Source organism: Herpailurus yagouaroundi, unplaced genomic scaffold (genome assembly GCF_014898765.1).
Source record: "Herpailurus yagouaroundi ecotype Mexico unplaced genomic scaffold, PumYag 221, whole genome shotgun sequence".
Taxonomy (NCBI): Eukaryota; Metazoa; Chordata; class Mammalia; order Carnivora; family Felidae; genus Herpailurus; species Herpailurus yagouaroundi.
The window spans coordinates 17522660-17540478 of NW_024412452.1; the positions used below are offsets into that span (position 1 = coordinate 17522660).

A 17819-nucleotide genomic window follows, 5' to 3' on the forward strand; every position below is an offset into this window, starting at 1 on the left:
TCTTTCAGAACATATCAACAAGGACGATTTCTTAAATGACATCTAGTTTCAGTAGTGCTTTTATTTAACATACATTGGCGCTTCCATATCTGTTTTTTTTTTCCAGCCATGAAATCAAAGCTGTCTTCCTCCTTCAGATGGTTTAAGTATAGCCCAGTTTGCACATAAAGTGAGTCAAGCGAACACTGCTACCTTACAAAGAGATGTGTTGGTGTAAGGGGACTGTGGATGTGATGTAATGTAACCTCTCATGGAGTATTTCCAAAACCATATAAGGAGGCTCGAAGTAGTCACCTCAATGTCAACACCGAGCTCACGAATGAGGCTGGAGCTTGTGTCCCCAAAGGAAGCATAAGGAACACCACCAGATAGTCTTGGGAGGAGAGAGCACCAGGCATTTGTTCAGCAGGTGGATGCAGCCCTCACAGTGGCCTTTGGACTCACGTGTCCTACCTTCAACCTGGAAGCTCCCACGCCCATGGTCACTGGTTGCACTGTGTGAATGGGCACCATTCACACATATAGTATGTTCACACCTAACTGGAAAAGTGCCTTGTCTGGATACACATTAGACCATAGGGAGAGAAAAAAATTTTTCTTTAGTTGTTAAAACGTTTTATGACGAAAGTTTTTAGATATTCAAAAGAACAGAGAATAATAAAGTCAGTCCCTATATTACTTACTACAGATGCAGCAATGATCAAGATTTTATCACATTTCATTGCCCTCCCCTTTTTGGCTAAAATACTCATAACAAATCCCAGATATCACATCATTTCATCCCTACGATGTTTTCTCTAAGAAGTAGACATTTCATAAATCCAATGCCATTCTCCCACTTGGCAAAATTAACCAGGACCAAAATTTTGACATCTAGTTTTTATAGAGCTCCTGCGACCAAGTCACCTTGCAACGTGAGAATCAACAGAGTCCATGCCAATACTAATTTATGGATGTCTTTAAAGAAGGGGATCCTTGCTCTTAGCTGTGAACAAAATTATTTGGATTGGAGATGGGGCGGGTAAGCAATTTGCACTTGTGGTTCTACGTCTGTAATCGCAGGTATTGAGCTGTGCCATTTGCTTCCTGGGCATTTCACAGTATCATCAATGATTGATAATCATAACTTACAGGAATTTTTTTAAACAGTATTTTAATTGGAAAAAGCATCTGTCAGCTGTCAGGCTTCCAGCTTCCACTTTTGAGAAGCAGGATGTTGAATGTGAGTAATGACACAACAGGCCTATAAAATGCGGACTAACCCTCGGATGACTCATCCAGTACGATGCAGTATATTTGTCAAGGAGACTGAATCATATATGGGGGAAACCACTTTTCAGGCAGCCAGCTGGTTCTCAGGTCCGCAAGAGACAATCCATTTTTATCGGAAGCTTTATAGTAGCAATAATGCTAATATCCAGCACTTGGGCTCTACAATGTAGAGGAAATGGCATCACCCGGCAGGTATGTGCTTACTGTTTACATGAACTTTATTTTCTCCTTGTTCTTTTCTGCCTAACCTTTCCGATAATTTGACATTTTTTAAGGGGGAAAATTATTCTAATTGGAAGGAACTGAAGGGTGTGTGTGTGTGTGTGTGTGTGTGTGTGTGTGTGTGTGTGTGTGTGTATTCACATGCAAAGACAGAGACGTTACCACTGGTCTTTGGATGGACACAGAGCTCTTGTCCACTCATCTCCCTCTCTGAAAACAAATTTCTCCTTAGATATTCAGAGAAACTCAGCCCTGAGTTTAAAAGATGCTGCCCAGGAAACGGCTTGCAGAGGTGATACGCCTTTTGGGTGGGTGGTTTACAACTTTAATAAATAAATTTTAAAAAGGAAAGAAAAAGCAAAGGTGAGCTAAAGGATGTGGTCTAATAGTAACTGTTGTGTCTATTATGTTGGATTTATTTTCAGTACTATGCTTTTTCTTACCCCCAAGATACATGACTTAATGCAAGAAAGCTTTATTCCCCCTACAGAGGGAATATGTCTAATTTTTGCAAATCATAATTTGCTCATACTGAATTCATGCATTAACTTTACTAGGTGGGAGAAAGGGTAGTGGGGGTTTGGTAACAACATTTAATTATAGCTTTCACATGATCTGAAGGATTGTTCTGCATAATTGGGAAGCTGTGTTGCCTGTCTGACCTTCTCTCTTTCTTCACTCACTAAATTTAAACCATGCCTGACTCGTTAAGGCACAGATCTTGTTTATTTGAGTATATTAAACATTCCTCTGTGTGTTGACAGTCCATTCAGTGTCTCCTCATATTTTTAAAAAATACTTTTTGTGTCCTACTTGTTAGGGACAGATGATATAGTTAGTTTATAGTAGTGCTATTTCTGCTTTTCTGGTGGGTCTGTCCAGAATGGCTAGGTCGGGACTTAACTGTGCACAAATTTGCCTAAGGTTTAGTATTTGTGGAGCAGCCTTGTCTATGGGATAATTTCTGTTATCACTCAGAGAGAGCATTAAACAGATCAAGGCTTACCGAGCTGGAAAAGTAGGCAGTCTTTGTCTCTCTTCCCCTTTCTTGTAAAGCCCATAATAATGACTTCTGTTCCTTGAGGTACATGTATTCTAAACTGTCCGTAAATGTATTAATTTGGCCTATTTAAATACATTCAGAAATGCAGATAACATGGAAAGCCAGCCTGAAGGGAGTTTGTTTGTTTCTGTTCTGTAGATTAAGAGGTGCACTTTTTTTTTTTTAGGGTGGCCAGTTTGTTTTTGGAGACAGGACCATCTCCAAATTTCATTAATTTTGCATTCTATAAATGAAAGCCACCTGTTATGCTGTAACATGCTAATTATGGTAGAGGACAATAATGAAGAGGAACAGTATTTGAAATATGTGGGGGTTTTGCTAAGAATTTTCCTGCCCACATCTGTAGTGCTTATTTTTATATGTGTATGTGTATACATGCATATATAGCGCATATTTAATAATAGCATTTGGTGGTACTAAAAAAATACTTCAGTTTCAAAGTAAACCTTCTTTTTATTCCTTCTCATTAACTGTTTTTTTTTTTTTTTTTTTTTTTAATTTTAGGAGAAAAACTACTTTGAAAATGTTAGCCTGAACTAAAACCTGAATTTTGTGATCTTCTAGTAGATGATGTCCCCTTTTGCTGCTTTGCCGGGTGCCATCAGTTCAAGTTTCACTTTGTCAAAAGTCATCAGAAGAATACTGTGATTTCAAAATATGAATTAAAGGCAGCATAGGTTATTTGCTCTGATTTCACTGAAATCTTAGGTTCCATTATACCATTTTTTCCCCTTAAGTGCTACAGAAAATGGTTCCAGGCAGGCACATAAAAACATTTCATCTAAAGTTCTTGATGTATGGCATTTTCAGTGAAAATGTCTTGCTTTCCCTGTGATTTGTGTAGTTGAGACTAACCCAGGTCCTTTCCAAATAATTTTAGGGCAGCATGACTTTTGTTCAGGGCATCTTGATGACTGATTCAGCAATGACAATCCCCCCTACGGATGTGGCCGCTGCTCCCAGAGGCCTCTGTGCTGCTAGGCACCATGAGCCGTCTTTCGATTCCTTCTTTGCCTTTTGAGGGAAAAGGAATCCAGGGTGGCTCAGTCGGTTAAGCGGCCGACTTCGGCTCAGGTCATGATCTCACGGTCCGTGAGTTCGAGCCCCGCTTCGGGCTCTGTGCTGACAGCTCAGAGCCCGGAGCCTGTTTCACATTCTGTGTCTCCCTCTCTCTGACCCTCCTCTGTTCATGCTCTGTCTCTCCCTGTCTCAAAAAATAAATAAAAAAACGTAAAAAAAAATTTTTTTTTTTTTTTAAAAAGAAAAGGAATCCAGAGCCATGGCCAGTACCAAGGATCTCCTGTCATTCAACTTGGAAGTGATCAGTAGGTATTGAGTGAGATGCTGCCTATGTTCAGAGCTATGTGCTGGGTGGTGTTAAATGAAAAAAATGCCTGTGATCTGGGCCCAGCCCTGTCCTTGATTTCATTCCCTCTTCGGTGGGGATTCATCATTACTGGCAATAGATTCCTCTTGGGCTTTCTTTTATTGATACATCTACTGGAGTCTATAATCTGGAGCCATTAATTGCTCCATGTAGAAGCAACTTTCAGCTATTCCCTTTTGGTCTTTCAAAATCTAACTCTTCTTGGATGGGTATCGAGAAAGAGCTGCCCTAATAAATTCACTTGATAGTTTTGGTGGCCTTCTTTTTGAGCCAAATAGAGTGACAACCTCAGACAAATGACTTATTTATTTACTTACTTTTTGCTTTCTTCCTTGAGAGGAATGGCAGTCAGGGAGCCCATTTGAATCCTCAAAGCTTAGAGCGTTCAGGATATTGTATTAGAACAGATTAGAAAACATCAAGGACTGTTTTTCCCTGTCTTTGAGAGTTGGAGACCCCTCCCTGTTTAGCATCTATTAAAATTATATTTAATGACTCAAAACTATAATGAATTCAGTGACCATTTAATAAAAACAGGTTTATTTAAAATCACTATAGGTTGGGGCGCCTGGCTGGTTCACTCAGAACAGCATGGGACTCTTGATCTAGGTGATGTGAGTTCGAGCCCCATGTTGGGTATAGAGAATACTAAAAAATAAAATAAAATAAAATCACTGTAGATTATCTATCAACATTTAAAAATACTTGTATTTCAAGAGACCTGTTGAGTGATTTTGTGATCTTTTCTTGCTGTACAAGTGGATGATTTATGGATGAGTGGCAATAACTATGGCCCCCGGGGGGAGAACTGAACCTGTCCATTGCCTGGTGTCCATTTCCCACTGATCTTCTGTTAAACTGCCCTCCCCACATCCGGGGTTTATGGTCAGTCTGCCTACGTAGTGGGTGGGATTACTAGCACTTGTAGATAAATCTTGTATCATTATCTAGAAATAACAACTTTCCTGTTGTATCTCAGAAAAGCCAGAGACACGCAAGGACCAGCCTTCGTGGGACATAAACCCCACTCTAAAGGACACATAAATGGAGTGAATGACCACTCTGTTAGCAAATCAGCATCAACTTTTATTAGTCCTGAGCATTCTTCCAAGTATGTTTGCTGACAGCTCGTTTGCATTGACATCTGTGCCCAGGTTGTCTTTCGGTTACCGTGGGGCAGTTACAGAAGCCATGCCCGTTCCCAGCTGGATTCTTAATCACCCGCATTTCTTTGTAATTAATGATCTCCATAGAGAAAGCAGATGCTTGAGACCAGGCTGGCACTTCAGCCTTTCCTGAAAGAGCTTTTGGCTTACGTGACAACAACTCTACCTTCCTTGCTGTGCACTCTGAGAGCAGCACGGGGAGTTAGCTGCATTGTCTTCATTTAGAGCTCACATGCACGGAGTCGAAGCAATCCAGCTTTCTCTTTCCAGATTTCAACCCAAGAGATGACTTTCGGCTTTCAGTGTTATTAAGTCATGCAGATGCAAAGATTTTTCAGATTGGAGGTGGGTTTGGCTTTTTTGTGGTTTTCTTTTAAACACATGTTCCTTGTACCCATCCAATGAAAGAGATGGGTTGCCTGCCCTTGCCGTTGCCCCATGAGGCCTGCTGTTTGACTGGGCCTCTTGAATTCCATGAAATGGAGAGCAGACAGCATGTGTCATAAGGGCTGCTTGGGAAGGGTGAAGAGCAGAATTCGTGGCTGTGGGTGGGCGTGTGTTCTCATCACATCGCCAAAGAGCTGCAATGTGCAAAATCTGGCAGGAACTTGTTCCAAAGAAAAATAAAACAGCCCCTTTTTTCTGTTTTGAGAAATATTAAAAAACATCACTAACCCCCATGTTGAAGAAATGGAACCATTAGAGAACCTTTGTGATTGTGTGTGTGTGTGTGTGTGTTTTAGTAATCTTTGAAACAGAGGTTAAGGTTTTGAACAGAGGAAAAGGGACTCACCATATAAAATATTTTGGGGGGATTCTGTCACTTCTGTTGTAAACATGATACGCATTCTATTCAAATCTCATTGGGCAAGGATGAGGGGAGTTTGTTAGAGCTAACAATTAGGGGAAAGTCTATTACATTTAACTTTCTCCTGTTCTTTGATGCGATTTTGTAAGAAAAGCCATTTTTATCAGTGAAACCAATTACAAAGGAAAGGTTTGTGTTTTTCATATATGTGATTTGTCTTGTATACACAAGAAAAAAGCATAGGCCACATTTACATTTATATTTGAGGCATAAGATTTTCCTTTTATAGTTACCTTGAGAAGGTCTTTAGCGATGTATATAGTTTGCACAATGGACATATGCTGTCTTGATAATTAGGGGAGGATTTTGTGGGTTGTTTGCTTTGTTTTAAAGATTTTTAAGTAATCTCTACACCCAATGGGGGGCTCGAATTTACAACCCCGAGAGCAAGAGTCGCATGCTCCACTTCAACTGAGCCAGCCAGGCACCCCTGTTTTGTTTTTATTTTTAAGTGTTAATGTCCTTACTTCTTAAGGACTACAGAAATGTTCCTCAGCCAAAGCCCCAAATTCCTGCATTTGGGGTCCTTCCTGAGTATACTTATTTCGAGTGTCCCCTTTTTGTTTCTCAAATTAGTTGTCTTTTTTTTTTTAAAATGGCCAAATAAATAAATAAATAAATAATGTTTTTAAAGGCCAAATAAATAAAACTGACCATCTTAGCCATTTTTAGTATACGGTACATTTGTGTTAATTATGCACTTTGTTGCGCAGCCAATCTCCAGAACTTTCTTATCCTGCAAAACTGAAACTACACCCATTAAACGACTCCCCATTCCTCCCTTATCCTAGACCTCAACAGTCCCCATTCTACTTTCTGTTTCTATGAGTTTGACTACTTTAGAAAGTGGAATCAGACAGTATTTATATTTTTGTGACTGGCTTGATTTCCCTTAGTATAATGCCCTCATGGTTCAACCGTGTTGTAGCAAATGGCAAGATTTCTTTTTTTTAATCTGAAAAATAATTCATGTGTATATACTACATTTTTTTATCCATTCATCCCTTGATGGACATTTAGGTTATTTCTGCCTCTTGGCTGTTGTGAATAATGCTGCAGTGAACATAGGTGTGAAATTAATTACCTTTTGAGAAAAGAATTCACTTTCAGTGTTAGAGTTAATCCTGTATATGCAAACACACAAGAAAAAGTGCCATTGTGTCATATCACCTTATGTTTATCCAGCCTCTTCAGTTTACACAAGAGCTTCCATATGCCAAGTTACTCACTGTAGGAAATCGTTGGGTAGGTAGCAGTTTTTGGTCTGGGATGGTGTATGCGCAGTGCCTTTGGGGATCGTGACTTTCCTAGAGATGAGCTTAGTCCTAGGAGGTGGCTGAAGCACACTGGTGAATGAAACGAGCTGTGGGTAGTTCCTCTTGAATGACATTAAGACAGGGGCCCTCTTATTCTTTCTTCCGATATTAAATGGCAGCCAAGAGTGACAGCATGACTTCAAGGTAGCGTAATTACATTGGCTTGGTCGTACAGACCGCCACCTTGTCAGTAAAGCTTTCTGGGTGGTTGGCCGTGGCCACTTGGTTGCCCTGCCTCAGGCAGTAGTCTTCAGCCACCACTGAATGCATGACCTACCACCTGGTTGGGCTCCATGGAATATGCATGTTGGTGATGGTCAGGGAAGCCCAGTTCAGCAGCTTAGCCTCCAAAGGTCTCAGTTATCTGTGAAGATTGTGAGTCTTGTAATAAAACAGTTTCTAGTCCTTCCACAAGCTGGTAGACTTTGTCATGTGGGGACAGCTCTAGTGTTCCCTGGAAGTTCTTTTTGAAATGAAACTAGAATATTCTCCCATAAATGAAATAATATTTTAAGAATACCTGGTTAAACTGTGAGCAAGCTTGGCAGCTAGTTGGTGTTGGCATTCTCCTTTTTTGCCCTGTTCTTTTATGGCAGGAGAGTAACTTAATAGAAGCACATGTCCTGAGTGGACAGCTGTTTTGTAATAACTCGGAAGGAAATTGCCTTCGTAGGTCAAATCCTGTCTCTGTTGTGGTGAAGAACTAGTCAAGAATCTGCTGCTGCATGATCATCCTGTGAGCCTGAAACTTGCTTTGTCCCCGCCCTTCTGATTGTTCAGCAACAGTCGCTGCCACCATGGAAGGAAGGAAAGAGCAGTTTCCCCAGTAACACCTAATTTGGAATTCCTAAACTATAGTGTTGATACTGATACGCTTGTTACATTTGCATTGAAACCAGTCATTGCGAGCTTGGTTAACTTAAGTGCTTTCCTTTTGGTTTGTGTGCTTGCTTGCCTAAGTGAAAGATTTCTCAATGTTATTAGCAGACAGTCATCAGGTTGGCCCTTTTTAGGGCTGGTCAGGGTCCAGTGGTGCCAAATTTCAGGGGTCCCTGATGAAGCCTAAATCAGAAGTTTGGGGGTTCCTCCTTGCTTACCCTTTCTCCCCTAGCCCATACCCAGACAGGAACCCTTTTAGCTCCAGAACTAAATAGAACTGGCCAGTCCCACTGAAGGTCGGGAATGAGGCTTCTTTTTTTCTTTTTCTTTTTATTCTTTTAAGTTTATTTATTTATTTTGAGAGAGAGAGAGAGATCACAAGCGGGGGAGTGTCAGAGAGGAGAGACAGAATCCCAAGCAGGCTCTGCACCATCAGCGCAGAGCCGGATACGGGGCTTGAGCTCATGAACCTTGAGATTATGACTTGAGCCGAGATCAGGAGTCCAATGGTTAACTGATTGTGCCACCCATGTGCCCCGGGAATGAAGCTTCTATTTAAGGACACTCGTAGGAGGCAATCAAAACCATTTGGGAATATAACTATGATTCAGGTATTTGAGGAATTGATGAGGCTGTCACGAACTAGATTGGAAATCCTGGTGCTCAACCGGTTTTGGTTTTTCCTATGGGAAAAATACATTCCAGTTTCAAAAAACTGATTTACAAGAAAATTTTTAGATCAGAACTCTTTTGTGACCTCGAAGGAGCCTGGACCAAACATGAAGCTTGAAGTGCACAGAGTTGCTTTATCAAAAGTCTGTAATAAATATCTCTCCCCATTTTTAAGTTAGGCAGTTGATTCATTACCTTTTCCTAACATTTTTTCCCTTCCTCTCTGAAGGTAATGAAGATTTGGTACTGGAACATCTGTCTTGAGACAGTTGATAAAACATAGAGGATGAACTATTTGGGAGAAAGGGAGTACATCCCTCCTCTTCTCTTTGCCTGCATTTGGTCTATAAATATGTCTTGGGGATTTTCTTCCATGTGGCTAAAGGGAATCTCATGTTTGTGGATGCGTAAACCCAGCTAGATGGCTGCATCATGCCTACGTTATTCAAAGGTCTTACTAAACTTCTTGAAACAATTTTCATCATTTTCATGTTTTTTAGAAATACTTTGATAGACCCATTTTGCTCCTGGGAACCTTATAATTGCATAATAATACTTGTACCGAGAGAACGTATCTGTTAGTTTGTTGTGGTTTCAGGTCTTTGTAGTTGGAGGGGTTTTTTTCTCCCCCAAATCAAAATATATTTTCGGTTGCATTTTACTGCTGCATGATTTCTGATCTGCTTTTGTAGAATATTTGGGTGGCTTAAATTTGCTTAAGCCCTCTGGCAGAGCTGAAGGACCTTAAGGCCCTTTAAAAAGAAACAACCACAAAAGTTAAAACGGGGGCCGAAGTTGAAAAGGGACCTCAAAGATCATTGGGCCCTTACCCCTCATTTTACATATGAAGAAACTGAGGCTCACTCTCAGATTTTAGAGTCTGGGATGTCTCACCCAAAAAGGAGAAGAAGATGTGCAGTAGAGGTCATGTCTGCTGACCTAGGAAACTAGCTAGACTGGCCATCTGAAAATGAAGATTGCCTCTGCTGCTGGGAAGTGTTGCCAAGCCAAGGAGGACTTTCCAGCTCCACTCCCCAGCAGTGCCATTTTTTTCATGTGGCTGTGTTATTAGCGATACCTCCTCCATTTCTCCAACAATCAGTTGCCTATACATTAAGCTTGAAGAGACCTGTGAGAATAATTTATATCCTCTAGATCACCTAAGTTAGATGTGGGAAATCTTTGCCACAACATAGAACCTCTCTTTAAAAAGTGGGGGAGGGGTGCCTGGGTGGCGCAGTCGGTTGGGCGTCCGACTTCAGCCAGGTCACGATCTCGAGGTCCGGGAGTTTGAGCCCCGCGTCAGGCTCTGGGCTGATGGCTCGGAGCCTGGAGCCTGTTTCCGATTCTGTGTCTCCCTCTCTCTCTGCCCCTCCCCTGTTCATGCTCTGTCTCTCTCTGTCCCAAAAATAAATGAACGTTGAAAAAAAAAAAAGAAAAAGAAAAAGTGGGGGAAGGGACTGTTTACAGAGATGAGATCTTAGTCCTGTATTTGTTCCCAGTGCCAGTGACCTTGAACAAGTCCCTTCTCCTGTCTGAATTACAATTTTTCTAAGTGAGGGGTCTAGTAGATGGTTTCTGTGATTATTATTTTTTTTTTTTCTAGCTTAAAAAAGTGTATCTCTAACTTACTTGTGTGGCTCTTTGCTAATCCTGATTTGAAGACCTAAACTCCACCTGTAGGCCCACCTGTACCCTGGGCTCTACCTGGGAAAGGAAGAGATCCAGAATTCTTCGGGGAGAACAGATGCCTTGCGTGTACTTTGTTTCTTTCTTTCTTTGTGTGTTAAGCTCTTCATCTCTGTCGAAGCAGGTGGCCGAATCCTAGAAGAAAGGGAATAAATGAATTGGTAATTCTTGCCGCCTGAAAGGGCATCCTTGTCCAATAGATCTGTCGGGGACAGAAGCAGGGAGGCTCTTAAAATCTAGCCAGCATATTGTTAGCTCCACATGCTGACTTCCTTTCCTCCTCGTGGGCTAAATTATCACCTTCTTTTGTGTGAGAGCAGGTTTTATTAAGGACTGGCTCATAGAGGATTTTGTAGATTTAGAACTGGTAGTAACAAACATAGTTTGGTAAAGTAATTTCCTGACCTTTTCAGCACGGGGTTTGTTTTAGGGTGGGCGGGGTGGGGAGTGGCAAGTAGAAAGTGGGAAGTGTGAGCTGGACTGCGTGAGGAGAGGTAACCTGACTTTAGTACCATTATCAGCAACTTCTGATTTAGTGTTGCTCGCCATTTAGAATAGTATAGCACTATGAACGTTCTCTCTCATCATGTTTATGGAAGTTTTCAGTTGTTGAGAAAAGTTGAAACAAGTGTACCAACACTCACTATATCCTGTCTGCAACTAGCACGTTACTGCTCTTGCTCTGTCGCACATGTATGTATCTGTCCATCCCTCCATCCAAGACTCCGTGTTATTTTTTTAATGTATTTCCGACTGGTTGCAGATACTACTGCATTTCTCCCTAAACGTTTCAGCATGCCGATCATTAAGTCCACTCTTCCTTTCTTTTCTCCAATTCAGTGAGAAAGCAACCAAAGATATTCTGAGAAAGTCGGACTTGGAAGTTCAAGGGCTGCAATTTAAAGACCTGAATTGGAGATTATTAACTTTAAACAACTCCCTTTGCCATTTGTGTTTTGAAGTGCCAGTTTTTCTATTACGTGTGTACTTTCATGTGGTGAGAGTTCATTTTCTGTAGTAATCGAAGATTTCCATTAGCTGGCCTTTGGGGGTTTAAATGTGGATTGTAAATACCACTTTCGGAAGGGTGTGTAAAACAGGGAAATTCAAATAAAATTCTTGCTTTCAGAGTAAAAAGTAGGAGAAGAAGAAAGGATTCTTCAGGGGTGGGTTGTTTTGTTTGTTTTAAGCTGGCAATCCTTTGATCTTGATTAATTATGAACTCCACTGAACTCCGGGCTCAGCAAAGCAGCCGACAATAAAAGCAAAATCATAAACCTAGATTCAGACTTGGGCCTCTCGCCTTCCAGGCCTCCCTCACCCCCACTTCACACTGGGTGATCACCCAGAAATTCAGCCCTTCAGTATAGAAACTTCCAGTCTGTAAGAAGTAGATTCATTCTATTTTGGGTTGAATAAATTTTCTTTAAGTAATTTACCCACGTCCAAGAGTTGTCCTTCTCTGGTGATTTTTGACAAAAACTGCGAAATCTTCAATAGATGTCCAGAACATTAGGTGAACTGTTGTGTTAAAATCTTACCGTAATTGACTAAAATGTTTTGTCTGACCCTGAAATTCCCATGTTAACTTAACCGCTTAAGAACCTGTGCATGATGTGTGATAGAATTAATGTTAAAATAGAACACACACATATTCATGTACGTGTTGTCTTGTTACTTCGGTAACTGGGTACAGTGGATGAGATTCCTAGGTGCACAGGTTGAGGAGAGGAGGCTGACTGGTGACATGTCCAGTTGGGTTTGGAAGCCTTGTCTGGTATTGATATGCCTGGAAAACCAGAGTCTAAATGTGAGTTATCCCCCTTGTGCTAGTATAATCTTCACTTGTGACAGGGCAGAGAATCATTTGATGCTAAGTTTTACAGAAGAAATCTTTTCCAAAAAAAAAAAAAAGATGGTTTTGATTTTGTTGAATTCCATGGAATTATAGTTTTTTATTTAAAATTATATTTACTTCTGTTGTTTAATGTCCTAAAACCAGTGTTTTAAAACTCAAATAATTTAAAGTGTATTCCACAGCCTGCTATTAAGGTAATTAATTACCCACTGTATAGATACTTGACATATAAGGATACAGAGGTCCCAAGTGGTTGACCAGGAAACCCACCCTAGGACTTGAGGGCTCATGCCCAGGAGTCTCCAGTTCCCTAATTTCCCCTAGGGTAGAGAAATTAGGATTTCTGCTATTAGTAGGGATTAGAGCAAATAGTTTTCAAATTTTAAGAAAAATGATTCCTTTCTTCACTGATTATGCATCTGCCCCACAATAAACTACCAAGCCTGTCCTGCCCCATTGCTTCAAGCTTGACCTCATTGGGGCCTTTCTTCTAGTTACGTGCATTCCTCACCCCAAGAGGTACTTGCTCAGGAAAGTTCTGTCGACACAGGGAGGGTTGCCAAAGAGCCATTTAAAAAAATCTGTCTTAGATACGACTTCTAAGATCGCCTTTTCGAGTGCTGAAGTTAAGATTTCCTTCAGCAAGCACTTCATTATCCGGGTTTAAAACTGCTCCGTGTTAGGGTTTGAGGTTATATATTAGCAGAACAGCCCCAACGCCTTATCTTTATTGTGCCCCAGCTGTAAGGCAGCTCATCATCATGGATAGTATATATTTAGCATTCTTGTGGCTTCTGAATTTAAGTACTGAATTGAAACGTTGGGAGGGAAAGTTTTGTTTTCTTTAAAAAACTACAATTCTATCCCTAAGACATTTGATATGTTAAATAAGTAAAATCAAAAGATTTTTACGGTAGGGAAAAAAAAACAAAAACAAAAACAACCCTGTGAGTATAAGTAGAATCCAGCCGAATCACTCTTTTCCTGTGGAAGATTTATGCTTGTTCAGACTACAGGCGATAAAAATCAGAGGTGAAATGAAAAACTTCATTTTGCACACAGTCCAGTGGAGTGAGTTTAATATAACTCTGTAAACCTTGCTGAGCAGGAGACTCACAAAAGTAATGGCTAGCATGCCCACACACTGCTATGGGCACCGCCACCTTCTGTTCACAGGCCATGAAGGCTTGCCCCTAGAATTGAAGCTATCACCCAGGTAGGGGCACGGAAGCTCTGACTTGCCTTGGCCAGCCATAGATTTCTCCGGCGCGTTAGAAGTGTTAGTAGTGCTCCCAGGTCAGTGCTCCCAGGCTGCAAGGACGTCAGAGGATCCCTAATTGCCTCTGGTATTTCCTCAACTATTTCCTCAAAGGCCTCTTTAAGCCTCGGTAAAGCTTATGAGTTTAACTTCCAGTCCTGATCTTTGTTCCTTTTTGTCTTTGCTTCATTTCCTTTTCGTGGCTATTGTGGGTCACAGGACACAGCAGCGAAGAAAGAGGGAGCAGAGTGGTGAATGGCACACTGCCCAGTACCCTCCACTTGAGCCAGCCCTGCAGAACGTCCATTCCCGAGGACATCCACAGGGCAGGTGCCTTGGCCCCATGTGAGAGAGAATGTGCCAGAATGTTCAGTGCACGTGCTGCTCTGGCTCTTATGGCCGGAAAGTGTAAAGCAGTACTTAAGATTAGAAGATGTGTCTATTTACAGTGAATTGTAACTTAAAGGAAGACACTATAGAGGCACATAGGAGGCCAAATCAGCACTCCTTGGTAAACAGTGCATGGGTATTTATTTTGAATCCTAGAATCACTGGCTTATAAACTACGAGTTTGTGGTAGTTTTTCTAAAGGAGTTTTTTTTTTTTTTTTTTTTTAAATAAAATTCCAATAGAAAAGGGGCGGGCGCCTGGGTGGCTCAGTCAGTTGAGCTGCTGACCTCGGCTCAGGTCATGACATCTCATGGTTCATGAGTTTGGACCTGCGTCGGGCTCTGCGCTGACAGCTCAGAGCCTGGAGCCTGCTTCGGATTCTGTGTCTCCCTCTTTCTCTGCCCCGCCCTGACTTGCACTCTGTCTCTGTCTCAAAAAGAAATAAACATTAAAAAAGAATTTTTTAAATACTACCAAATGTAGCAATCATTCCTATTTCAAACACCAGTCTTGCTGGCAGTGTCCTTCACAATAGTGGAAAAAGCTACCCTTTGTGTTGTGTGCAGAAGAAAACGGTGTGTGGGTGAGTGGGTCTATTTATATGCTTCAGCGTAGCTAGGTAGCATAAACAACAAAGATGCTCGGTTTATACGTGGCATCTGAGGATGAGAATGGACGTGTCCCATATCTCCCCCTCTGGGTGAGGGTAGGGCTTGGACATGGTGGGCTCTAGTGACCTTGTGTACAGCAGAACTCACTGCCTTATGATGCAAGACTATACTGGGGGTTCCTAAAACATTTTCTCCTATTTTCACTCAAGGGTTCTGAGCCCGCACATAGTAAAGGAGGAAAACCTATCCCCAGCCCCATACCCGGACCCCCCACCCGCCCACGCTCTCTCTGTCTCCCACAGGACCCCTGGGTTTCAGTCTGTTGGTTCCTGGGTGAAGACTATCCCTAATCATTGTTAAGACATGTACCTACTACCACCATCACCCAAAAGACTCTCTCTATGAGCAAACGTTTGATGTTCCGAAAATTCCTTCTATGCTTCATAGTGCCTGCTCATCAGCATTTGAGAGGAGAGCTGGTGCCTTTGCCAGAATTGGCTGCTGCCAGATTGAGCATCTTCAGTGGGCTTTTCTTACCGCTGTTTTCTATAATGGCCCAACTGTACAAGCAGTCCACATTTAGGCAGACCTGTAAGTGGGCAGAGCAAGTGTCCTACCTTTAGTGGCTGGAACAGAGCTGAACATCTTGTTACCACCCAGCACAAACCTACCTTATGTATAACTTCCTTCCCTATAATTTTGGAACATACACATTTATAAAACGAGACCAGTCCCCTGTTAAAAAAAAAAAAAAAAAAAAGATCTTAAGTAGTTGATGTTTCATGAAAGAGCCACTCACGAAACCTGCTTAAATAGAATAGGACCAATATCTGGCTTTTGAATGCATTTGATACTGAAATACTTTGTTGATGCTTTTTTTTTCAACGACTAGACACATATTTCCTATACGCTATGTGTTCTACATACATACAAAACTTGGTATACGTATGTAATAATGAAGTCAGATTTTGTAAATCTGTAGGCACGACGGTGACTGGTGGAGTGGGGTGCAGGATACAAATGCAGTAAAGAGTGTGCCTGGCTCCCCTGGAGGACTTGTGTTCTATTTGGCTCAGCTGGCGGCCGGTGGTTGTGCCAGGTAGAAGAGGGAGCCTGAGAGGCTAGGATCTTGGTTAATCCCTCTCAGGGTCTGGTGAAGTAGTAAAGGGTGGGAAAGAGCGCAGGGAGGAAGTTAGCTGTAATGTTTAGCATAATGGAGAGATACAGGAGCCCTGTAATCAGATGAAGGCTGGCCGTGAGGAGGGTCCGGGAAGTAGCGGGCCCCCCCCCCCCCCACAACACAGCTCCAGCCCCCAACACTGGAGCTGCGTGGGGGAGGGGTGGGAGCACAGGGCCAATTCACAGATGGCAGATGGAATTATTTTCCGCTACAGGTGTGCCAAACTAGGTCTTTATAAATCTGATTTGCATTGATGATTGCTGATGGTCCGTTTTGGATTTTCTTCTGTTGTCAAGAGCCTGACGGCCCGCTCCTCCGCTGTCTGATAGCTGAAAAAGGCAGGCAGTCTGGAAACCCACTCTTAGTGGCCAGGGGAGCTGGTCTTTAAAGGACCTTTTTTTGTAATCAAAGTCAGGCTCTCAGGAAAAATAACGATGATGGCTACAACTTCCCAAACTTGTCTGTATCAAGCACTTGACCTCTAGCACTACTTTTAACCCTCGGGACATCCCATCTCTGCTTTTTGCAAATGAGAGAATCTGAAGCTGCACTAGAGGATTCTTTGGCTACTGAGAATGTCAAGGCACTGCTGGACCTGCCTGGCTCTGAATGCTGCCTCATCACCCTTTTCTACACTTCCTTTGTTTACCTTGTGTACTTCTGTAACAAGGTCCACACAGGGTCCACTTTGAATCTGGAGAGAGCTTAGAACACAAAAGCCGGAGGTCTAAAGCTTGCTGTGCCTCAGCACCCCCACATAAAAATCTAGTTTGGGAATTGTTCTTACCCTGCCCCCCCCATCCTACCGTAGGATATCACCTACCTCTTTTGCACATGGAGTGATCACAGGACAAGTCTTATTTTTACAGCTAAGTCCATATGTTGGGAATGCAAAGCTTTTTCCTTAAAGAGACCACATTTAAATGGCAGATCTCCAGTTCAATTCATAAAAGCCACTTTTACTCATAATACACCGAAAGAATATGGTAATGTTTGGGTAACGGTAGTCAAATCCCATATGTAAGGACACTGAGTCTTTGGGGGCAGTTTAGCTCAAGGCCAGACACTAGGATTCCATTCAGTTGTGTTTGGATCCACGTGTGGAACTTCACCAGTTCCTAATCAGTTATACTGGTTTAGCGGTTGCTGCTTGCAGAAGCATTTTCTTAAAATTGGGTTATCTTTGACAATAATAGCATTTTTTGAAATTCTTAAGCATACCACCACCATTTTCTGTGCACATTAAAAAACGAATCTGCCCTTGCCCTTCCTGTTCCATCCTCCCCCAAACAAACCCAACATATGGCTTAAACATGTTGTTTGATTCTTACCAGAAAGAGAGAGCGGAAGGTGGGAAGGGAGTCTTCCTCCTTTATACCTTTGTGGTAGTAGAGTTCACTGTCATTTCTGTTCCGGGTGGGGTGAAGTGCCTGAGTAACATAAATACACCACAGATAGGAAGCAGTTGGCAAGTGGCCATGCAGCTGGATTATCCAGACATCCTTCACAGCTTTTAGTGCAACACTTTATCCCCCGCCTTGTTTTAAATAGCCAGATGCCTCGGTTAATGCTGGCTGATGGGGTTGTTGCCAGAGGAGACGGGCTGCTGGGCGTTCTGTTCCCTTGCTCCCAACGTACACACACCCCATCAGACAAGTCTGTGCTCTTGAGAAGGGCCACAAGAGGAATTAGGGCAAGAAAGAGGATGCTGCAGGCTGCGAGCAAAGGCCAAAATGAACAGCCCCTGTAGACTAGAAGCCAACGGGTGAGGTATTGTTTTTAGTCTCTAATAAATGAATACTCTTTGGAAATGAGTTTATGGCACCAATATAACGCAAACTTCCCTTTTTCGTGTTTACTTAATCTCCTCAAAGGAAGGGAGAACACACAGCTGCAACACAAAAAAAGTAAACAGCATGTTTTCACAAGAGGTGTGTAGAGTTTCAGTTACTCGCCTTGGCCGTTTCCTATTGGGATGAACCCATAGC

At 42.1% G+C, this 17819-nt stretch overlaps 1 protein-coding gene and 1 long non-coding RNA gene across 3 annotated transcripts in view; one reads left to right on the forward strand and one right to left on the reverse strand.

Annotated features, from left to right (window-relative positions):
- LOC121019096 (uncharacterized) overlaps positions 1-10668 on the reverse strand; it is a 28331-nt gene extending 17663 nt beyond the window's left edge. The window contains exon 1 of the long non-coding RNA XR_005785454.1: positions 10553-10668. This is a non-coding gene — a long non-coding RNA (uncharacterized LOC121019096). The remainder of the gene's footprint in view (positions 1-10552) is intronic.
- The window catches only part of SPRED2 (sprouty related EVH1 domain containing 2), a 53641-nt gene continuing 37029 nt past the window's right edge, over positions 1208-17819 (forward strand). Inside the window, exon 1 of one of the 2 annotated variants that reach the window (XM_040458248.1) lies at positions 1208-1464. In XM_040458248.1, coding sequence (XP_040314182.1) covers positions 1448-1464 — 17 coding nt within the window. In that variant the 5' untranslated portion in view covers positions 1208-1447. Of the gene's footprint in view, positions 1465-17431; positions 17597-17819 lie in introns of those variants that run through there. The other variant, XM_040458247.1, reaches the window with a different exon arrangement.